At 40.5% G+C, this 24,092-nt stretch overlaps 1 protein-coding gene across 3 annotated transcripts in view; it reads right to left on the bottom strand.

The window, feature by feature from the left end:
- The window catches only part of slc8a1b (solute carrier family 8 member 1b), a 150,463-nt gene that overhangs the window by 32,169 nt on the left and 94,202 nt on the right, over window positions 1-24,092 (bottom strand). Inside the window, exon 5 of one of the 3 annotated variants that reach the window (XM_080481253.1) lies at window positions 11,883-12,001. In XM_080481253.1, coding sequence (XP_080337379.1) covers window positions 11,883-12,001 — 119 coding nt within the window. Of the gene's footprint in view, window positions 1-11,455; window positions 11,566-11,882; window positions 12,002-24,092 lie in introns of all 3 variants that reach the window. The other 2 variants (XM_080481254.1, XM_080481255.1) reach the window with 2 other exon arrangements.

Genomic DNA, 24,092 nt, shown 5'->3' with positions numbered 1-24,092 from the left:
TGGAGCAGACGCACTGAAATACAGCAGAAGTGTCTGAATACGCCAGGCTGCCTTCATTAGAGATAATTAAATACTCAATATTTTCAACTTCCTCTGATTTTATTGCCAGTAAAGGTTTCGCCGTGCCGTGTAAGCTGTATCTTTAAATAAATCAAACAGAAAATGAGGCATAAATAATGTACTTCACCAGTATTTCTGTTATATAACTATCTAAACCTGTCTTTGTCTTCCTAAATCTCTTTCCTGATGATCCATGTCTGCTCATCACAATGAAAACTACGTTTTTTTCCATCTCCTGCTCTGTCATTTCCCTCTTTACTGCCTTCCTGATTTAGTTTACATTCAAGTCAGTTACAGCAAAACCAACACACGATGCTGCTACCTTGGTATTACCACTGTGAACAAACGGGACCATGCAGAGACAATCGGGAGCATTTGTCTCAATTTAGCAGAGCAAATAAAGAATGTCTTACATAATCTGCTTTCATGCTCTCAATTGCAAATAAGAGTTGTGAAGAATATGTGATATGCAGACATTCTATGCAACACAATTTTATTTTTATTTTTTAAATAGACGCTTTAATAACCATATAATTTCTTGAGTCTTTGCTTTAATTGGTCAGATTTTGGTATTTCGCTAATTTGCAGTCACAGCTATATTTGGATAATGTAGAGATTGCTGATATAATCATCCATCTGTATACTTACTGTAATACTACTATATATATTTTGAATGGATGGAGCAAATTTTCATTTAATTGAAGGACTATTTTGAATTAAAATGCCTAAAATACTGGCTGTGCATACATAGATGTGTACATATATACTGCATATATGTCAATATTTTGGTAAATGCTTCAACAAGATCAAATCTGAACTTCAGATACGCCTCCACTTTGATTTCTCCTGAAGACAGTGAAAAGCGAACGCCCTCTATAATGGAGTGTCAGATGAATTCAAATATCTTCTGTCTGATTGCTCCCTGTCCGATAGTCCTGCAGAATCTGCTCCAATACTACAACAAATAAATTCATAGCACCTCTATGGTCTCTACACTGATGATTCTGGATTTCTTTTAAAATATCAATTTCAGCATAATAAAAACCTCCATCTGTATGCAGGAGCGGTTTGTGATGAAAGCAGAAGGGGAGACGTTTTATGAATGTTCAAATGGGAGAAGAAATCAGATCAAACAGTAAAAGAGCGGTAAGTAAATAGACGGAAGAAGTTACAGTATTGCTAAAACAAAAAGCTTTATGGCGTCACATATTATTGAGAAATAAATGTTATGAATGTAATGATGTTTACCAAATAAACTGTAAGACAATAAAGCTCACAAAAGTGTTGGATGTATAGACATTGGCAAGTGTAATTTACAACTTTTAAAGATATTTCTTTCTTTATTTGGTTTATTCTGCAGCTTGAATTACTTTACATTAGAGATAAATCGTATCCTACCCTGTGGTAGAAAGAGTTCAACAGAAGAGAGGACAGAGTGCAGGTAGATACACTCTAAGCAAACCTCAACATATTGGTCATGGTTGCTTAATCCAATACATTAAACTATTATCCAGGATCTCACCGGGCCTTTTTGTGTGATTATTCAGCAGAACAATGGCACCTTTGGCTTGGAAACCGGCTTGAAAACACGTTATACAAGATGATTTTTGAAGAAAAAATGGACTCCTTAAACCATATCTAAAATAGGTTTGCACTAGGAGGAGTACATTTTGAAATCTATAAAAGAAATATGAGGTTTTTGGAGCATGCACTGTGTTTGGCATGAAGCTCTGCTGGCTAAATGAATGTTAATTATCAGCTTTCTATTAAAACAGACTGAAACTGAACAGTGCATTTTGGAAAACGGCATTAAATCACAAAGTCAAAAGCTTTAGGATGAAACGATGTAATGAAAAACAGAGTTGTGTGTGTGTGTATGTGGGGTTTCACAGGCTGTCAAGCTTCCTGGGAGTTTAACATAAGTGATCAAAGACGACGGAGACAAGGGAAGACGCTCCACAGGTGGAGAGAACAGGAGCTGCAAAGCAGACAAACAAGCAGCAGAGAGGAGGAGAGAGCTTTCCATTCTGTGTTTGACGGCGTCGGGTTCCATCAGAGGAAGATGAGAGGGGAGGAAGATGAGGAAGCCGAAAACTGTCAACACGTGAACGACGTGAGGAGGAGCGGAGGGGAGAACCGAAAGAGGAGGAAGCTGGGACGGCGGCATGAGGGGACATGATGTCTGACAGGATTAAACATTACAGCAGGGGACAAGGAGACGAGGAAGAGGAGGAGGAGGAGGAGGAAGAGATGCCACACTGTCACACTTTCAGAGAATCTCCCAGACGGAGGCAGAATAGAAGCAGGACGAGCACTTTGAAAGACTTTTAACACGTTCTGTCTGTCTGAAGGGAGGAGAAGAGGGGAGGAAGAGAAAGTGTGGAGAAACATTGTGTGGACAGAAAAAATGATGGAAAGATGTGTTAAGAGAAGAAGAAGAAAAGAGGGAGAACGAGAGATGATGGGTAAGAGAGGTGATGACATCAGCGGAGGGAGGAAAAGATGAAATTAGGAAAAAGATGAAATGAGGAAAACATAAGATGATGAAAAGAAGAAAAAATGAAGAAAAGAAGAAGAAATGTGGAAAAGAAAAAAATTAGGAAAAGAAGAAAAGAAGAAAAAATTGGGAAAAGAAGAAGAAATGTGAAAAAAGGAGAAGAAATTAGGTAAAGAAGTAGAAATGAGGAAAAAGATGAAATGAAGAAATGAAGAAGAAATGAGTAAAAGAGGAAAAAGAAGAAAGTAGAATGTAGAAGAAAATAAAAACGAGTGACTTATGAGGCTTTAAAGACTTGTTCAGTTCAAAATGTTAAAATATTCAGTTTACCTTTAACTCTCTATCATTTTTATCGATATGTTTCGCAAGCAGCTGTTTGTTTGTTTGTTTGGGTGACAAACGGATTACCAGCATGAGGAAGCAGATGAGACTGTTTGTGTGGAGTTTGCATGAGCTTTCTGAGCAGGTTCAGCAGAGAATCGGGTCTGAAGCCAATAACAGAGCCGAACTAAATCGAGCTCTTCAAACCTCGTGGTCCACACGATCTGACCTGGACAGACAGAGACGATCGAGCGTCTGCTGACCCGTGGGGATCCGTTTGTTTACCTCGCTGTTTTCTGTCGTTGACGTCGCCACTGTGTCTTGTGATTAGAATGTGTGTCGGGAGTTCATGTGAAATTTCTGGAATGCCGATGCGTCACAGACTCAGACTTGTTTCAGAAATCGGTTTAATGGGACCTGAATTGACCTCCAGAGGGCTTGACCAGTAAAATGAGAGCATGATAATCTTTTTAAACATAATATATGGACGATTTCTAATGCTCTTTTTACTTTTTCTGTAAATATAGGCAAAGTTTACGTCTATGGTAATATTTGTTTCAAGAAATCAGAAAATGTCAATTTCTTTCCATTGTTAGTGGTGGAGCAGGAATGAATACAGTGAATTTTCAAAAAGTCCTATATTTGTGGTATTTTGCAGCCATCAGCATGCATGTATTCACAAACCGATCCTCACAAATTCAGTTTGATGCTGCATCAGTGGCGTATCAGCTCGGGCCTCCATGTTGTGCAACTAAAACACTGTGATCGCGTTAAAAACAGACTAGAAACTGCAGGAAAATCGAATTTTTCTACAGTTTGTAAAGTTATCTCGCCTGATTACACAGGCTTTACTTTAATAGTCATTTATTCAATTTAAATAATGACTCAATTTATTTACTTTTATCCACCTGACCTGGCACAGTAATGATCACGGAAGAGTAATGAATAACTGCACTTTCAGTATTCCTTCTTTCTTTTTTTTAACCACTTTTTCTCTTTTCCACATTAACTGGCCTTCATCATGTGTCCAGTTGTATCATTCATTTTGCATCGACATCACATATTCAGGATTATTTCTTGCAAACGTCTCAAGCAAACTGCCGGAGTAATAAAGAAAAGAGACGTGTCACCGGATGATTTCTCAAACTAATCTAATCATTATAAGCTTCTTCTCCATCATCCAGTTCTTTTGTTTATCTTATCGACCCAGTGCGTGATCTTAATTATTTCTTGCATATGCAGTGGTAATCGGGTAAATAAACAAACATGGTCATTAATGGTCCTTAATCGTGGCTAATGTGAAGGTTACCCACAACTGAATATTGCCGCAACGACGACACAAACAAATCCATTTACATTGTTTGCCCATTTGTTGTGATTAATGACGGAGCTAATGATTCTGTTTCACGGCGGCTCATTAAGAGCTATTGTTTACTACTGTGCACATGGTGGGTTTGCATATTATGTTGACGTTCAAGCGGAATTTGGACACGTTAATCATGGGGTTTTTGTATGATTGCATAACTAAACAGACACGGAGGCAGCAGACAGAGTACGTAAGGGAAAAGGAGCAGGAGGGTGACATTGCTGTCAGACACAATCTGTCACACAGATACGTGTGTGTGTGTGTGTGTGTGTGTGTGTGTGTGTGTGTGTGTGTGTGTGCGTGTACACGACAATGCATACTTTATGTTCTGTGTGTGTGTGTCCATGCATGTTTGATATGGTGTGTGTGTGTGAGGACAGTGGGGTCGTCACCCTCTGCAGGGTGCATGTGTTTTCAGCTGGTTCCCCCTCTCAGCACTGTTCCCTCCTCACGCCGCCTGACTGACGGAGCTGCACTGAACTCTCCTCGCCCCAAAAAACCTGCAGCATCTGGAAACTTCAAAAGCCTCAAAGTGCACGCAGCTTTTACCTCCGCGGAGCCCGGCGGGGGGAGGTATCACTCGGATGTCTCCGAACTGTCGCCGTCAGATGGAATCAGAGGATTTTCTTGCACATTTTATAAACATAAATGCACACTAACGATGCGCCACAGCACTCTTATGTGGCAGAATGTCCGTTTTCAAGTGCAAATGTGAACTAATTTATGATTCTAAGGCTTTAGATTTGTCAAAACATGTGTAATGTTTCTTCCTTTTTTGTAATATGACTGTAAAATTCCAACTATCTCAGGAGTTCTTCATTGTTAATGTGCGTTTTTGATATTACTGAGAAGCTCAAGTAATTAATATGTACTTCAGGAGTCATCAAAGCTGCTGCAACTACAGGAACAAAGACTCCATTTCACTGCTTTCTGGTACTTTATTAAATTTGTATATATAATAAACGGTGAGTTATGCTAATAAGACACGTGCATGTCAAATCCGCACACATATAGAAGAGAAAAGGTTATATGAAATTATAAAAACAGCATTTCTCCGGTTTTACATCTTGATTTCAGAGAACAATTTTTTGTTATGTGCCATTTCTTTTCCTGTAAAACTCTTATTTATTATAATTTATTATAATAAATATTTATAATTTGTATATTTATAATAATGAATAAGTCTCCGCAGGTGACAAACCTGCAACTTTCACCGTATTTTGTCGACATGACAACATTATACGGTAAAAAGTCACAGTTGGAATTTATACTTTAACATTTAATTCACACCGGAGTGCTGGAGCACGCCTCCTCCAGTCCTCTTTCAGCTGCAGTTTCAGGGGCACGGCGCTTTTAAAGCCTCTTTGAAACAAGTTCAATTGTGCCAAAACGCGGCGAGGGAATCCACGTTACATTTTAGAGTCTCTGTGCTGCGGTTTCTGTGCGACACGAGGTCATTTACAGAAAGCGCGGCCTCGCTAAACACAGGCAGGGAACAAGGGACAGATAAGAATGAAATAAATCTCACAGCACTTTCTTGTAACGTCACTGTGCAGTTAATCCACCTCGCTGCCCGCATGCTGAGATTAGTAATAAGATAGTTATCCGTATAGCTAAAATCATATAAATCAAAAACTATAACTTTTTTTTGACTGTATCTTAAAAAAAACCCTCAATTATTTGTTTTTTTTTTCTATTTGTTTGAACTGTATTTTTTTTAAGAATTTCAGTCTTCAGTCATTTCCAATTTTTTCTCAAAAATTATATTTTTTTCCCTCTTAATTGTGCTTGAATAACCTCACAAAGTCTTTGTCGTTTACAGACACAATGTAAGATGGAATGAACTACATTGTTTTCAGGGTTTCTTCCATTTCGATGTAAACAGACGTCGTTTTCAAAACGCAAAAACGAGGCGTTTTATTAAGAACTGCAATCAAATATTAATTATCAATAGCTTCAATAGAAGAAATGGCTTTTTATTAGTTAGAGCTAAATTAACAGCCATGTACGCGAAGCATTAATAAATACCTGTGTATTATATAGCCAGTATTCATACATAAAAGTGACTTTATATTTTCAACTACATGGGATAACCTAATCTCCACGGTGAGGAGAAAAACTGCTGTTATACATTCTTCTTCACTAACATGATGCTTGATTTTGCTTTCCGGAGCAGTGCCGCAACTTCCTAATTGTATTTTATACATATAAAACACTGAACAATGTGGTCATTGCCTTCTCTTGTTTGGACGTGTGAGAGGAAAAGCGTTAAGATACAGCTTTTCTTCAGACAACAGAAACATGTTTAAATAAGCACGCACGCACGCACGCACGCAGGCACGCACGCACGCACGCACACACACACTCAGTAATGTGCCGAGGCCTCAAGGAACTGTGCAGGCCTCATTTAGCACAGAGAACCACCATATCAGTATCAGTTCATAAAACACACTCATTAAACACACCAAGTGTGTGAGTGTGTGTCTGTGTCTGTGTCTGTGTCTGTGTGTGTGTGTGTGTGTGTGTGTGTGTGTGTGTGTGTGTGTATCCCGGAGGTGTGTTTGATCTCCTGACTGTGATAATGTGATATCCAGCCCTTGTCTTTGATCCCCTCATCGCCATAAACACCACTGATGTCTGATAAACACACACTGCCATTAACACGGAGCTGTACTCAGTACGAGTGTGTGTGTGTGTGTGTGTGTGTGTGTGTGTGTGCGTACGTGTTCATGCGTGCGTGTGTGTGTAACAAAGACACAGACTGAACTACTTTTAATGAGTTTACCCAGAAGAGCTTAAGTGACTTTAAAGACATAAAATTCCTTTCAGACCTGAAAGCAGGCAGATTTACATCAAACTCATTAAGATGCATTCGAATTGTACATCCAGTTTAAAGGCCAGTAATTCATTTTTTTGGGGGGGGGGGGGATTTAAAGTCTGAAATAGTTTCTATTATCCTCTCATTAGGTTTTAATCTAATTTAATTTAATTGATGTACAGATATCCAATCGGGTCAACATTTTGTTAATTAAAAATTATGTAGATAGTTTGTCCATAGAATTAGTACCACCTGTGTGGATCCTGCACATATTTAATTCCTCAGCATGTTGGAAAGGAAAATCCTCCTCTCGGCTTCAGCATTTGAACGCTTCAGGATGAGTCACAGAATTATGAACCAATCAGAGGCCGCCTTATTAAAAAGGTATAGACCGCATGGTATCAACTGACCAATCACGTTGCTCGTCACTGGGCGTAATACAAAGCGGAAGTCAGTGGTGAGTTGTGTACACAACACCAATAATCTGCTATGTTTCGGCGAAAAAAGATGGATTTAGACGAAATTAGACGGCGACAAGTAGTGATGGACATTATACACGTATTTTACACGGCTTTGAGCAACACAATTGTTTCGGCCGTCTTTTTCAAAAATTGACCGTCCAAATTTGGACGGCTGGCGGCCTAAAGCCATGAGACGGAGAATAATCCATATGTACATTCTGACACAGCATGTACAAAGATCATTTTTATTATATAAATTAAACGCCAGTTAGTTAAAAATTCATCAGCAAGGAGAATTCAAATATAATAATTTCTTTTTAAATTGATAGACAAGATGTGTAAATTATATGAAAATGAGAATGAATCTCAAAGTTTGAGCAGAGCGGACCAACATAAGGCCCGTGAGCCAAAACCGGCCAGCAAGAGGCTCCAATCCGGCCAAACCACCAAGAAAATTGTAAACATTTCAAAGAAAACATAGATTTTCTTTTTTTAAACCCAACAGTAGTGGGCAAAACGTAACACTAAGACCAGAGTGGGGTATCGCCATGGAAGACAGTGTCTCGCTCCCTCGTTGCTCGAAGCCATGCTGTCAGACAGAGTGCTGCAAAGACCTGCACAATGCAACCGCTAAAAAGTTAGAAGTTTTAGGGACATTTCACTGTATTTTACACCAAAAGGTTTCAGTAAAATTGGTTTTATGTTGAGATTGTAATAGTTTCCTCTGCGCCACAACAAAGAAAAAGTTTAAAGTTTAAATCTAAATTTTATTATGGCTTTATGTTGAAAAACCTCAACTAAAATGTATTTGACATCCCTGATGTGAAGAGTGTATAAATTCCCTCGGATATGACTGATTGATTGACTGACTGACTGACTGACTGACTGACTGACTGACTGACTGACTGACTGACTGACTGACTGACTGACTGACTGACTGATTGATTGATTGATTGATTGGATGATTGATTGATCGATCTGTCCTGAAGCTTACCTGGTTTGCTTGGATCGATTCCAGCTTTCTGAAACATTAACCTGAATAAAACTTCAGACAACAGCATGATGGACGACTCAAAATAAAGTCACCCCTTTCAAGTTTTGAAATGTTAGTTTTTTTTTTTTTCATTTTAGTAGATCAAACAACATTTGTTCAAAGTAGATTTATTTTTGGCTTCTGCAACTTTTTTCAGAAGTTGTTTGTTTGCAAAGATTAAAAAAGGTGAAAACCATGAATCTGGAACGTGGTTATCTCTTAATTTGATCTTTCCCCCTGTTACCTCACCTTTTTCTATTATTCTTTGTACATGAGGGAAAAACCTCAGCGCAAGATGCAAGAGATCCAATAGTACAAATCCTATAAACCAGACTATAAGCTTAATAAAGGTTTGGATAACAATGTACAAAATAACATTTTCTCCCATCTAAATCAGTGGATCTGTGTGATATCAGGATTTCTGTACAGTGGATGTGTATTATGTGTGTATTGTGTCACAGGCCAAGTTATAATTATATGTTATAATTAAACAGATTGACAAGTTTTGCTTGGTTGAAATGGTGAATGTGGCGTCAAACTCGCGCCCTCCTGGGCTTCGCCTCTGTACGTCTGTTCTGTGCAGACGAGTCAGAATCGAACTGAACTGAGATGGTCATGATGGGAGGAGGAGGAGGAGGAGTGAGGAAAAGAAGAGTAGGAAGAGAGGAGAGGACAGGTGTGCTTTCCATTCGATTTGCAGTTTCTTCCTCTTGAGGGAGGCAGAGGAGGAAAAAGTGGAGGAAAAAGGAAAGAAGAAGTGTGCGTTCAACATGAATCCCAAATCAACAGACCCGGTGCAACAAAACACAGGAAACAAGACTGTGCTTTGTATCTCAGAAGGTTAAGAAAGTGAAACTGATAAACTGTTTACGCGTCCGTTTCCATGACAACGGTGCTCGGAGCCAGTGAAAACTGAGCTTTTTGAAAATGGCTCAAAAGGTCGAACTTTTTTATAAATGTTCCAACTCTGTCTCCATGGAAACGGGGGAAAACTCAACTGGCTTTCTAAATAGATGCACCAAACTCCTTCAAAATAAAAGTCCTTGTTTATAAAAACCTTCCAAATGGCTATTAAGGGGTTAGCTATACTTGGGCTTAACTGGAATGAAAAATAAAAGCCCCAAACTCCTTCAAAATAAAGCCCCTCATTAATTAAAACCTTCAAAATGTATATTTTATCAATATTCAAATGAACCAGAGGAAATGATTGGGCTGATCTCAACGGGCCAGAGTTACTTTTTTTGGGTTCCATATTTCTGGCCTGCCACCAAGTATGAAATAATTACGGCTGTTAACAATTATTTATTTGCATTTTCTTTGAATTATTCAAGATTAGTAACATTGTTATTACATATGTTAAATTCAATCATTTTGAGTTTGCGGATCATTAATGTGTAGATATCACAATAACAAATCTGTATTATATTGAGGACATTACTGGATCAATTCAAGAATCTGGAAGAGCCTTAAGCCACAAATCTTATCTTATTAAGTGCTGAAAATATACACATCAATATTTGAATGTGTGTGAATTTATTGGTGTGTGTGTATGAAGTCAGGTGTGTGTGTATAGTGATGTTTAGGTCATTTATTGGGCTTTTGTACTAGAAGTGTGTGTATTTATCTTATATTTATGAGGTATGTTAAGTCAACAATTCTAAATATTCTACGTCTACTTCCTACTTGAAGACATAGATGAAGTCCATTTTGACGAATTAGTGATTTCACCAATGTTCGGGACAAAGGGAATTGTGGTTTTCATTCAGCCTGATGGAAAAAACCACGCGATTAATTGAAATCAAGTTGTACCTCCGTGCATAATCACTGCCTCGCATGAGAGCACAGACTTAATTTTGTTCTATTAACAGGAAACGATCCAACAACCGCGCCATCAAAAACCAAATGTTATCATTAGAACGCCAATTAAACTGCAAAAATGTTCCCTAGAAAAATCTAATTATTATTTCTTTTTTTTTTTTTTCCTTTTGTTAAGTGTTTGGGAGTCATTTTACTACCACCCACAATCAGTTTTACATTTCCCTGCTGGGAGCTGCTCCATAATTTTCTGGTGCGTTTGCAATGAAGCGCAACAGAAAGCAACAAAAACTGTTTTCATCTCATCACAGTGAATTTTCAAAAGCTACTTTACAATCAGAGTGTGATATGATGTCAGGACACAGTTATTCTCTTTTCATGATTACTCATGCCGAGCATTCATTAAAAAAAACACAGCAACTGCACTGGAAACGTTTAAATCCTTCATTAGTGGATTATTTCGAAATACTATGAAGAGACATCTTCAAAATTAGAAAACAAATAAAAAGTCTGCAGTTATTGCTAAATCCACAGGAAATTTGAATTTTATTTTTGCATAAAAAGAAAAAAAATCTAATGAAAATAAACGTAGAAAAATTTACTAAAAATAAAAAATACCCAAAATAAAATAAGATAATTAAATCAAAAAAATGTAAAATAAAAATAAATGGCTCAAGTTGCCACAAAAAAAACAAAAATTTTATTAAATAATTTGATGATTTTGTTTTTATGACTTCTATGGTGAAATTATTAGAAATTGAAGATTTTGTTTTGTTGTGGTTTAGCTGTTGGTTTAGCCGTTTTGTAAGTTGCACATTTTCTAGGTTAATCCATAGAATTCATAGGAGAAGCAGAACTGAGCCAAAGACTTCAGTCTATTCCTTTTCTTTGTCACTTAAGTTGAACAGTATTTTGTTTGTGTTGAACTATGACCAGAAATAAAGCGTTATTGGAAAACGGGACTCTCCCATAGTATTTTTTACAGTACGACAGGATTCTGTATGTGCAGTTGTGCCATTGGTCTGTTGATCTGGGACCTCTGAGGCTCGTAAAGTGTGTTCTTAGTGCTGATTGGCTGCCACACCTGTCCGTTCCTTCCCGCTGCGTCTCCATTGGGGGGTTTCAAGCAGAACGTAGAAGGAGGATTGCTTATTGTACTCCTCCCGGTCTAAGATCCTAACGGTTATGGTCTTCCTGTATGGGACAACACAAGTACACACACACACACACACACATAGAGGGAGGTGGTGAATGCATGCATGGTACACAAACAGCATGAGGCACACAAAAATCAAACACACACACACACTCGTATATGGTGGATGTGGTGAGACGAGGTGACCCGCAGCATGCTGCATGTTCGCTGTCACGGCGAGGACACGTCAGGAGGCGGTCACCAGCAGACCTCCTCCTGTGCAGGCGGCGAACATGCAGCTTCTGCAGTGTGACGGACGCCGGAGGGGGGCGGTGCGGGGGGGTTAGGTCAAAGTTCATGGGCTCTCCGGGCTCACCGTCGTCCTGACCTTTGATGTCATTGCCCTCCACCAGGCGGGGCTCCCCGATCTCTATGTAGAACGTTTTGTTCTTCTCGTATTCCTCGTCGTCAATTACTTTCACCTTGATGGTTTTACTGAAGGAGGGGGAGGGGGGGAAGGAGGAAAAAAAGAAGAAGAGAGAAGGCAGAAAAGTGAGGAAAAGGACAGAAAGCCAAGAAAGTAAAACAGGAAAGAGCTGCATTTCCCACAAGCAGGTCTACTTATCGGATTACATTCAAGTTTTATTTGGCAGGGGACTGTGTTTCGGGGCTGTTTGCCTTAAAGGCCGATTAAATCTTCTTTTTTTTAATATTTCCACAGCTGATGTCAGATTAATCTTTGATGCTTATCAGAGCGTCTCACATCAGCCTGACAAGATTGATCTGATAAACTCCTCACTGTGCCAGCCCGCAGTCCCGATCAGGCCTCCATTCAATCTCCCACTCCTTTTAAAAGGGGGGGAAAACTTCAGCGCTAAAGGCTAAATGAATTGTGGCAGCTTGTGGCCAGTTGATTGAATCTATTAGTAATTTCACGGAAGCGAGGGACTCTGGGTCATGATGGTAAATTTGTCCTTCAATCAATGGAGATTTTCAGATAAAGGTGAAAATTTGGAGACGATCCAATGATCTAAAGCATCGTCGAGAGACATTTGCGAGGAAATAATGGATTTTTCTGGTATCGTGATTGTGAGAAAGCAGTAAATTACTGCCGATTCAGCCAAGTTTTATATCAAAATGAACCGCATGAGTCTGCAGTTCGAGGTTATGATCGACAGCTGATAGAAAATTGGCTGAATCCGGCGAGACATGCAGGAGAATGTACAAGTCAGAAACATCAGAAGATGAAGAAATCAGTCAGGAAAATCCGATCTGCTCCAATCGACACATTTGACTTTCATCTCAACTGCAGTAAAGACCTGCTGTTGTTTGTAACATCAAACTGAAACTGAAGACGCCGAGAGGCTGCGACCGAAGTGACGCAACAACACGACCATCTCCCATCTCGTCCTGCATCCTGCCGCTGAGTCGGCGCTCCATCTGTCACATCAGCGAATGTCATACATGCCATCAACACACGTGACACGTTGGGTATAATTATCTGTGCTCGTTGCCTTTCATCCCATAATATACAGCCAGCCTGTAAACTGACATTATTCCCGCCAACGCTGGGCTCCCGCCGATTAGCTCGATAAATGGAAACTCCAGCTCCATCTAACACGCCATCGTGGAAAGTGTGTGTTTGTTGCGGCAGATGTGCTCGGTCACGTAGGGAAGGGGAAGCCAGGATTCCAGGATTCCAGGTCAGGGAGCTTTGAAGCCAGGGACTGCATGTTGACACAGGTTGTGTGTTTGTGTTTATCAATTGTTTCCAGTCGGGAACAAAAAACCCAAATCCACTGCAGGCATTAACAAAAACCATAGATTTAGTTTTTTTTAATGCATATAGTGTAAGCATGTCACCTTAAAGCCTTATAATGAAGTCAATCTGAAAATCATGAGACCAAATGGTGAAGAACTTCACTTGTTCATTTCAGAAGCAAAGCAATTTATTGAATTTGTTCTATTTGAACATTTCTCCTTGGTTTTTGCCATACGTAAACTGCTATAACTTTGCAAGATGAATTGTATTTCTTTGCAAGATGATCATTATAAGATCAAACCATCTTGACTTTCAGAATTCGATCTACTCAAGGACAATCTGCAATTTGCACTGCGCAAAAAAAAACCAAATGTCAACGTCTTCCCTCCAAGAAGTACAACTGATTCACTATTATTAACTAACTAAAGATATTAGTTTCTTTCTAATGTGGCTTCACATCTTTCCCACCAATAAAAGGTGCATAAATGTTCCTTTTCTACGTGGAAAGAGTAAAACTTGGTTTAATCTCAGTTTTCTTATTTATTCACACTTTAAGCAGTAATGTGTTGGCAGCTGATGCAGCTCTGTTATCATTTCATTAAACTCTTGTTTACCTGATTACGACGATTACACGACAATGCTTCAAGTGAAAAAGCAGCGTTTTTTTCTTCGGGAAAGTTTTGTGTTTCCACGGCAACGATTTGAAAATGATTTGAATTTAGCTGTTTTTATATTCAGAATTGGATTCAGCCCCCCCCCCCCCACAGAGGAACTGATTGTGGAGCAAAGAAGTGAATCAACCACTTTTTTTTTCAGTCATTTGTGTTTAAAACTATGAAGGAACAAAAGTCTAAAAGGTAAATCAGTTTCTTACACGAAGCCAATGTTTGTTCCTCCAAAGACACGTTGACTTTATCCCCGAGATGTATTTCTGAAATGCTATATAGGTCGTTATCAATCTGAAATCCTTCAGTATCTAATAAAATACAAAGAATGGAACGAGGATAAATTCATGCACTTGCATCACGAGGAACAGAAAAGTTCTCTGAAGTGGATCTCAAATGCTAAAGTCGAAAAAGTTCATCTCTCAATTAGCGAAACTCTTTTAAAGAAGCTCACCTGAATACAGATGCCTGAAGGGGACGCTTAACCCTTAAACCCTAAGCTCAATCGTTTACTTAGTCAAACTTCACTCACCCCGACCGAGACATTTCCAAAAGACATTTTTAAATAATGCATTTCTTCCATTGTAGCTCTAATTAGGTGAAAATGCTAAGAAGTGATTCTCCATCATTTGCAATAAAAGGTTAAGAGGACACTTCAGCTGCGGCTGCATTAGTACTTTTCTCCACTTTCCACCCTGAGCATGCCACTTTAACGACAAAAGACACACAGCAACCTGCCGATTATCCAATCACAGCCGGGGCGTGGAGGGTTAATCCATCCACAGTGAAGGTTAATCCATGATAATTTCCTACACAAACACCGACACACAAGAGGTGAACTCATTACAGTGGAGGGATTTAGTTCATTTTACGTCAGATGAAGTTGTTTTTTTTTTTGTTTTTTTTTACCCTCTGGTATCTACAAGCAACGGGTTAATGGAGGGAGAGCTCCCTCTGCCTCAAGGTGGAGCCCTTGAGCAAAGCACTTTGGATGTGTTTCCCCACTGGGAAAGTCAAAGCTGCTGCTCCAGTGGATGTATGGGAATAAATATGGACATTTGCATTACACATTTGTATTTTGCTTTGCCTCTGCACACTATGAGGCCAAAATTGATTTGTAGAAGTAGTTTTTCTTTTTTTTTTTTCTTTCACAGCTGTTTCTAACTGATCCGGACACATGCACAGACCTCAAATCACCGGCGGGACCCACAGAGCGAGCGGTCCCATGTGAGTGGAGCTTTGGGATCCATATTCCCTCAAAAAAACACAACAAACCATCCCAGACAGATCAGACCTTTGGATTTTAACCCTTTTTTTCCCCCTTTGAACTGGCAAAAGATTGTTCATTTCTGATGGGACAGCGACTGACTCAGTGTGTGATATGATTAAAGCATCCATATGTGTGAAATGGCAGTGGATCATTTTTTCTGCACAGCGGACGTTAATCCCAACCCCCACCCCCACCACCAAAAACAAAAAGTTTGAGAGCGATGACTCGACTATTGAAGCTGGCAAACCTCACTGATGACCGACTCGCTGGAAACACACGCACACACAGACATTGACAAACACACACACACACACACACACTGAAGAGTCGGGGTAAATACATATACTAATTTACCCATACTGCATTGCATTGACCGGCTTAATCTGTCCAATCGTCATTGTCTCATTTGATCTATAAACACAAACTGACGCACTGGTTAATCCGCAAACACGCTTGTGCGTCTCTCTTCGCGGCACGCTGTCCCGTTACCATGGCGATGCTGTGTTTGGGTAACCAACAGGGGTGGAGAAGATTGTTTCCAGACCCACTGCGTGTGTGTGTGTGTGAGAAAGAGAGAGAGAGAGAGAGAGAGAGAGAGAGAGAGAGAGAGAGAGAGAGAGAGAGATTGATGTTACACAGTAGCCTATATTGTTGGTCATATGTTGGAGCCTCTTTGTACGTCTGCATCTGATCACATCTTAATCGCCAGTTAAACATAAAGTGTGTGTGTGTGTGTGTGCGTGTATGTCTGAGTGGAGGGGTGTGTCATGTGTCATGAGGATAATATGGTGTGAAATTTGATCGGGAATTATGTGATAGTGACACGTTACATGTATGCTTGTGGGGGGGGGAGCCACTCGGCAGGCTCTGACCTCCAACAGAACAACGATCACATTCAACCAAGTCTGGGATTAAAACAAGTCGACCTCCACCTCTTGGATGGTTTGTAGTGACAACGGTCCTCACAGAGATAGAAAACAATAATGATTTGCACACACTCAGCGGGACAGAGGTGGCATCACACTTGCATGGCAACATTCACAAATGTATCACAAGAGCATGCTTTCACACACACACATACACACGAGGCATTCCTGCACACACACACACACACACACACACTTCTCCAGGGACTGCAGTGTGTGTGTGTGTGTGTGCATCTGTTTCCACGGAGCTGTCCTCCATCTGACTTTGCTAAAAAGCGTTTAAAAAAAGTGAACATCCGCGCAGCTGTGGCAGATCTCCGCCCCGCCGCTCCTGCATCACACCCCCGTCTCCTCCGGTTTGCTGCCGCGGCTTCATCTGCTCGGCTCTCGTCTCCACGCCGCTGGTTTCCCCGCGACGCTTCACCGAGAGTCTCCAAAGGTGGAAAGCCAGCCGGAGGAACAGAAGACATTACTGAATAAACAGCTTGACTGAGTCACACAAACACGCGGGGCTCTGCGAGGGGAAACGACCTGAACGCACCCAAACACAGTTTGGCGGCGGCGCTCGGTGATCACCACTTTTTCCCCTTTCTTCATCAAGTTTGTTCACACTTGGCGTTCCGTCGCCTTAATTTTCCACATTGGCCAGCTCGTAAAGTGAGTGATTTCACAGGCTCTGGCCTCCGCGATCCTGCAGATTTCCAAATCGAACATTTGCCATGAAGCTTAGACACCGGCAGTGGAGGTGAGACATTTTAAAAGAGGGGGATGATTTGTTTTCGCGATCCGATGCTACAAAAGGACAGGGGCGGAAACGTGGCGACGTCTGGCAGACTGCCGCCACAGTTTGAGCAAACACGCCACGAAAAGCGAGAAGAGGCTGTTTTAACTCTGCAAATAGGATCAACACAAAGCTGCCACCAAGTTACACAGGAATTATATTTTCTTAAGCTGCTTTTCTTTATGAATCATAAATGATAAAACACTTTTATGAGGATTTAAATTTGTAATTAAAAGGCAAATGTCAGAAGCAAAGCACTCTTATTTTTAATATTTTAAATTTTTTAGAACAATGGTTCATTTTTTGGGACTTCAGCATTCAACATTTATTAAACATTAATAAAACATTTCACTTGAGTGTTTCTGTCCATACTTTTTGTTGTTGTACTTCTTATATTAAGCAGTTTTATGTTTGAGCACTTTTCGTAGTAAACTAAGGCCCCGTTTACATGACTTATTAGGTGAAAACATGAAAAGTTTCCCATTTACACAGAGACATTTTGAAAACGGAAGAAACACTAGAAATAATGTAGTTTTCATTTTGGGCCACTAGTGGGTGCTGTTGGTTTTCCGTTTTGTTTTTTAACCTCTTTTCAATATAAAAAAAAACTATCATTCATGCTATTTAAGGCTGTTAATAAATCAAACAGAGGAAAAACCCATATTCAAATACACTCATACTACCAGTATATGTGAATTTTGGGGAGTAGTTACACTTCCTATAATTCAACATGTTTAATAAAGCATAAACCAGATTATCATCATTATATGAGTTAAGTGAACACCAGTGCTTGAGATGAATCAAAGCTACTTTGGATTTTCTGACCTTCATGCAAAGTAAAACGGTTTGATTTGTTAAAGTGGGAGCCACTCGGTCACATGGTGCGCATCCACAGCCACACAACTTCTCACCCGAAACTATTAACTTCACATTTTTTCTCCATGAGGACGGCAAGTCCCAGCAACGTCAACTTGATTCAAGTCTCCAACACGGCAATAAATATGCTTGTGTACACACACACACACACACACACACACACACACACACACACACACACACACACACACACACACACACACACACACACACACACACACACACACACACACACACACACACACACACACACACACACACACACACACACACACACACACACACACACACACACACACACACACACACACACACACACACACACACACACAGGCTACACAGGAAGTTGTAGAGCACAACAGGGAGCAGCGCTGGTCACTCCCCTCTCCTCAGCAACCTGCCCTAGCGACGTATTTGGATCGGAAAATTTTAGTTTGGGAACCACCACTTTATTTTAGCTTCGAAGGAGGGAAAAAGCAGTGGGTCAGCTAATTGGTATGCGTGTGTGTGTGTGTGTGTGTGTGTGTGTGTGTGTGTGTGTGTGTGTGTGTGTTTGGAAGGATGGAGGAATTAGGGAGGGAGGGGTTGGCGTCCAATTAACATGAGGATGATGGAATAAACCAAGCAGAGATTGCTGTCCGGCCATCTCTGGACGGCTCTAAAAATGACACGTTTGTGTGTGTGTGTGTATGTGTGTGTGTGTGTGTGTGTGTGTGTGTGTGTGTGTGTGTGTGTGTGTGTGTGTGTGTGTGTGTGTGTGTGTGTGTAAAAACAGGCCCTTCAAACTGTGAACTGCTTCTTTTGTGTGTGGAACAGATTGCTGGTGGGTGGACTTTGGTCACAGACTAAACAAAAGAAGTGTGTGTTTGTGTGTACGTACTGTATGTGCTTGGCGTGCAGATGGTGTGTGTGTTTGCGTGCGTCATGTTTCCGTTGAGGGAGTTTACACAGTATGGAAAAAGAGCAACGCAAATGAGGAAATCTGTCTGTTCTTATGTAAATATGAATAAGACAGCAGCGGCCCGGTGTGACTTTATTAGCAGGACTGTGTGGAAATATATGTGTGACACGGATTTACAGCAGAGCACACCGAGTAGGTGTGTGTGTGTGTGTGTGTGTGTGCTGTTCAGATGCAGTGGTTTTATAAGACAAAGCTGATAATGATGCTATCCACTGTGGGAAACCGCAGCAATAGGCGGACGCTGCTCTGCCAGGCCTCCTCTAATAAGATCCTGACGGCTCACTAATACACATAATCTGAACTTCATGGAGTTTATAGAAAAATGAAAGGTAACAAACACACACACACACACACACACACACACACACACACACACACACACACACACACACACACACACACACACACACACACACACACACACACACACACACACACACACACACACACACACACACACACACACACACACACACTATTACACACCTGCAGCTGGCTCTATAATGCCTTTCTGTCGCATTAAACTTTTTTCAAGCTAGACCTGTGATATGACCCCTTTAAAATAAAGTTTAAATAATAAACTTCAGTATTCCGTCTGCTCATTTCAAACTACTAAATGTACATTAATTAGTTATTTAATACAAATTTAAAATATTAAGCCATGAGTGCAATGAGTGAGGGCTTAAAATATAGACCTTGTACAAGCCTACATACATGCATATACCCAATCCTTTCAATAAATCATATCTGCAGTACTTTTCAGCACATCATATTTTATAGTGGTTTTTAAATAGCATGTAGTCGGTTTTCTGCAGAAATCCACTATTAAAAGTGTCCAACTGAGAGACTTTTAAAGCTAAAAATGGTGATTTATGTGTGATCTTTGTCAGTATGAGGCACTTCACCATATGTTATGTGGAAATGAAGCATTGGGGGAGGGTGGAGGTGGAGGGTGGGCGTGTTACACAGACTTTAAAGTACTGAAATAAATATCCCTGGATAACACTCAATGCATTTCAATGAATGCACAAAACGGGCACTTGCCAATATGAAAACAATGAACACAATCAAATAATAATCAGTTATTACGGCTTTATTTTTTTTGACGTTGTAAACCAACAATATCAAGAATTCTGAAAGCTTCTTAAATAACACAGACAAACTCTTCAGAAGTACGGCAATTTCTTCTCCTGACCTTTTCCGATGTGAGCGTGGCCTTCAGATTCTCTTGTCACGGTGCTCCATCATAGTGAACATTTGGCCTGCCTCATATCTTTTCTTCCCTCTTCCATCTTCTGTATTCCACTGACAACTGCCAATAGTTAAAAAGTCCTCTTTATTCCATGTTCAGCGCCGCAAACTATCAATATTTAACACATTTAAAGTGATTCTGATCAGTTTCCTTGACAGGAGATGTCCCCCCTACGACAATTCAACTTCAGTAACAAACCTCTGCAATTACAAGTTCAACCACTCTTACTTTAATGCTGCGATGAAATGAAATTCAAAACATGCAGAAGACTGAAAATAGTCGGTAGGACTGTAAAAAGATGAGAGATATAGTAAGTTTAATTATGTATCATATAGATAGATAAGATAGTTTGACTGAGAAGTTTAGAAGCACAAAACTGCTTAGAAATGTCTTTAAAAGGAGCCACGTATTCATTGATTTTCTTTATAGAGTTCAGAGTTATGGCGGTCTGGAGTCAGCTTGCTGTGGTTAAAGGTGAGTTAAACACGGGATACTGGCATTAAACAATCATACACACTAATATTCACAGAATTAAAGTTACCTATTCGCGTGATGTATTTGCACTGTGGGATTAAAAACAAAACAAAAAATAGGCTCGAGAATGATTGAATTCGGGGAAGCTCCAGCTTTCTAAGTCACAAGTTGCAATGACAGTCATTTTGCATGTGTCTGGTTGGGAGGAGCTCCGTCAGTGTGATACTGAACAGGCTGTTAAATGATGTAGGTGGTAACGGTCCTTTTTATTGGACAGCCCAATCCAAATCGGCTGGGACAGTCATAAACAGTAGACACTCTCCATTTTTGTCCAGCGTGTGTGTGTGTGTGTGTGTGTGTGTGTGTGTGTGTGTGTGTGTGTGTGTGTGTGTGTGTGTGTGTGTGTGTGTGTGTGTGTGGCCATCCAAACTATTTAGTTTTTATCATCAGAGGGAGTTTCCCTATCTCCTCTCTCTCTCTCTCTCTCCCTACACGCAATATTGGGCTTCCTCGCTTTCCTATCTGCAGTATATGTTGTTAACCAAATAAGGAGTTTGGAAAATCCGCAGGACTCCCTCACACACACACACACACACACACACACACACACACACACACACACACACACACACACACACACACACACACACACACACACACACACACACACACACACACACACACACACACACACACACACACACACACACAGGAAATGTCTCAGAGGAGCTTGTAAATCTGATTGAAAAAGCACATACGAGTATGTGTGAGTGCGCCCGTGCTCATATTGCGGGGACATGAATGTGTTTACAGAGTGGCGTTGATGGGGCTCGTCTTCCTCCTGGGGACGAGCAGCCGGTCCCTCATAATATCAATCAGTACCTTTTAGGGCAGGGGTGTCAAACATAAGGCCCGTGGGCCAAAACCAGCCCGCAAGAGGTAAATTAGTTATGGCGCTTGCAAGAATATGCCTCTTAAAGATGAATATAAGTGCTTGTAATGGACACTAAATTGATTAAAAAAGAAATTAAAGTGTGTGTATGTGGTCTCGTTTTCCTTTAGTTCAGCATCTTTGCTCAAAACTGCAATATTCAGATTTCCATTTGTAAACACGTACAGAGCAAGACCGGGCAGAAGAAAGACTAATTAAGGGAACGTGTAGTTATTCTAGTCAGGATTAAGTGACAAATTGCTGAGCTCAGCATTTTAAAAGTAGCGGGGGAAAAACACACACACACACACACACACACACACACACACACACACACACACACACACACACACACACACACACACACACACACACACACACACACACACACACACACACACACACACACACACACACACACACACACACACACACACACACACACACACACACACACACACACACTGCAGCATATATCTGCAATTAGGGGAGTAAAATAGTGGCGTTAGCGAGGAGGAGCAGAAGGAGTGGCAGATGACCAGGCCACGGAGCAAAGTCAGATGTAAATACAGTCCCCATGTTATGTTCTATAAGCATAAATGCACCGCTTTATAATGAGATGGGGGGGGGTGCAGGGGTGTGTGAGTGAGCAAGAGAGAGAGGCTGCGAAAGAGCAGGAGAGGATATGAATGCTAATCAGTCGATGCTGCCAAACCAGCTGCAGCGCTCCATCATTTCCAGGCCATTTATGATCTCTAAGCTGCATGATGGGATCAGCGCTGATGGAGAGTGACGCAGACTCGAGTGGATCCGGAGAGCCTCTGGAGCCACAACTGCAGCAGGAAAAAAAAGAAAAAGAAAAGAAGCCTCCTTTCTGATAGCTCTGGAGAAAATGCTGAGCACTGAGAGGTTTCTACACTTTCTTTTTTTATTTATTTATCAGGGACAGTGCAATATACATAGATGAAATCCGATGTGTTGCACATAGAGTATATAGCTTGACACTAATTTGCAACTCTCGTCCCTGGAAGGGCTTTTCAGAGGGTAAAAGAGGAAGCAACAGTACGTACAACACCAAGCTACATCAGACAAGCAGAAATACACGGAATACACAGAGTAAATATCTGATTCACAATTAAGACCACGTTTCTATTTTTCACATTTAGGTTTTGTGCTTCAGAGTAGTATCAAGCTATCGAATAGGACCGAGCTATACGTCACCAGCGTATTGTTATATGTAATATGCACGATGTACAAAAGACGACATGAATCATGTTTCCATGCGCTTTTGCATTCATGCTCTGCAAATTCAATTTAAAAATCGAAAGAAAAAAAAATTTCCATTCTGTCACAGTTGGTGTAAATTGGGGCAAGTGAAAGAACACTGTTACTCAATGACATTACTGCATATCGCATGTTCCCCTGATACCATGCAGCTCAACCTTTTTGGTTCAATACTGGACTGATCCTACCGTATACCACAGATTATAGAAATAGATAGTAGCGGCTGTACTCTTTTGTTAGGTTATTCTGGTACAATTTTAATGCCTTTAAACCTTTAAAGTGGAGTATGCAATAACATACTGCACTTTAACATCTCCTGCAGTTGGACTGTAGTTGGGAGAAACATTTCCAAAGACTAACATTCCTGCATTCGATCGGATTCTAACGGCAGAGCGCTGACGATACACAGACGTGCCACAATGTGAGCTTCCTCCTTTCCAAATACACAGATATCTTATCGAGCGACATTAAAGAGTCGACGCGGCGCGGCGATCTGAAAAATGAAGAAAAACAGCCACTGTCACTGAAAAGAAAAGAAAAAAAAATGCAAACATTTAAAGGCCATCCTGAGTCCCATAGTAGTTTTCTTTTCCAACCGATATAGTTCAGAACAACAGATGCCCGTCCTGCATGTGTGGAGAACAAAATACGCCAAATGGGTCTTTTCAGGATCAATGTTGAATCTGTCATGAAATCTAAGGAGAAAACTACTGTGGAGTTAATGCATGTTTAATGCTTCCAGTTGTTTTATCACAATACGCTCCTGCAGCTACTTACATGTCATAGTAATACTGCATCTTCACTTACTGAATAATACTTCGACAGTTTGAGGTCAACACGGGACTGAATGGGATTAGTATGTATATATGCAGGAAAAACTGTTTACCCGTCCTAAATAAAACAAAAAAAGTACAAGGACAAATTGTGAAAGGACTCTGAGTGTATGTGGATGTGTTTATGTAGACCGACTGACCTGTCTCTTATGAGCTGATAGAAACTGCTTGACGCACTTTGATCATCTTCTGTTCACTTTATCAATGAGACATTTTGCCAATTATCTATTAGGAACTTTAAAATCGTAATAACTGACTTCTAAAGTAATAATACATAAATAGGGCCGCATTCCTTGGCAGGATCAATCGCTTCACAGATTAACGTTTCCGAACTGACACAGCAGCTCTGTAAAACGCCACTGAGAACACATGCGACCGCCAGCGTTGGCCTCTGATTCGCTACCAGGAAGCAGCGGTGTGAACTGGCTGCCGGTGTCGAGTCCGACCGCACAAAAGCAAACGGCAGAGCTATTCGGGGGCCTGGAGACCGTACAATAACCCTCACTGTCTTTCTGTCCGCCGCTTGCTCTTTGCCATTTTCCTTTTACAAACTTAAGAAGAGGGAAACACA

This window comes from Lipophrys pholis, assembly GCF_963383615.2.
Source record: "Lipophrys pholis genome assembly, chromosome: 15".
NCBI lineage: Eukaryota > Metazoa > Chordata > Actinopteri > Blenniiformes > Blenniidae > Lipophrys > Lipophrys pholis.
This window is presented reverse-complemented; position numbering and strand designations above follow the sequence as displayed.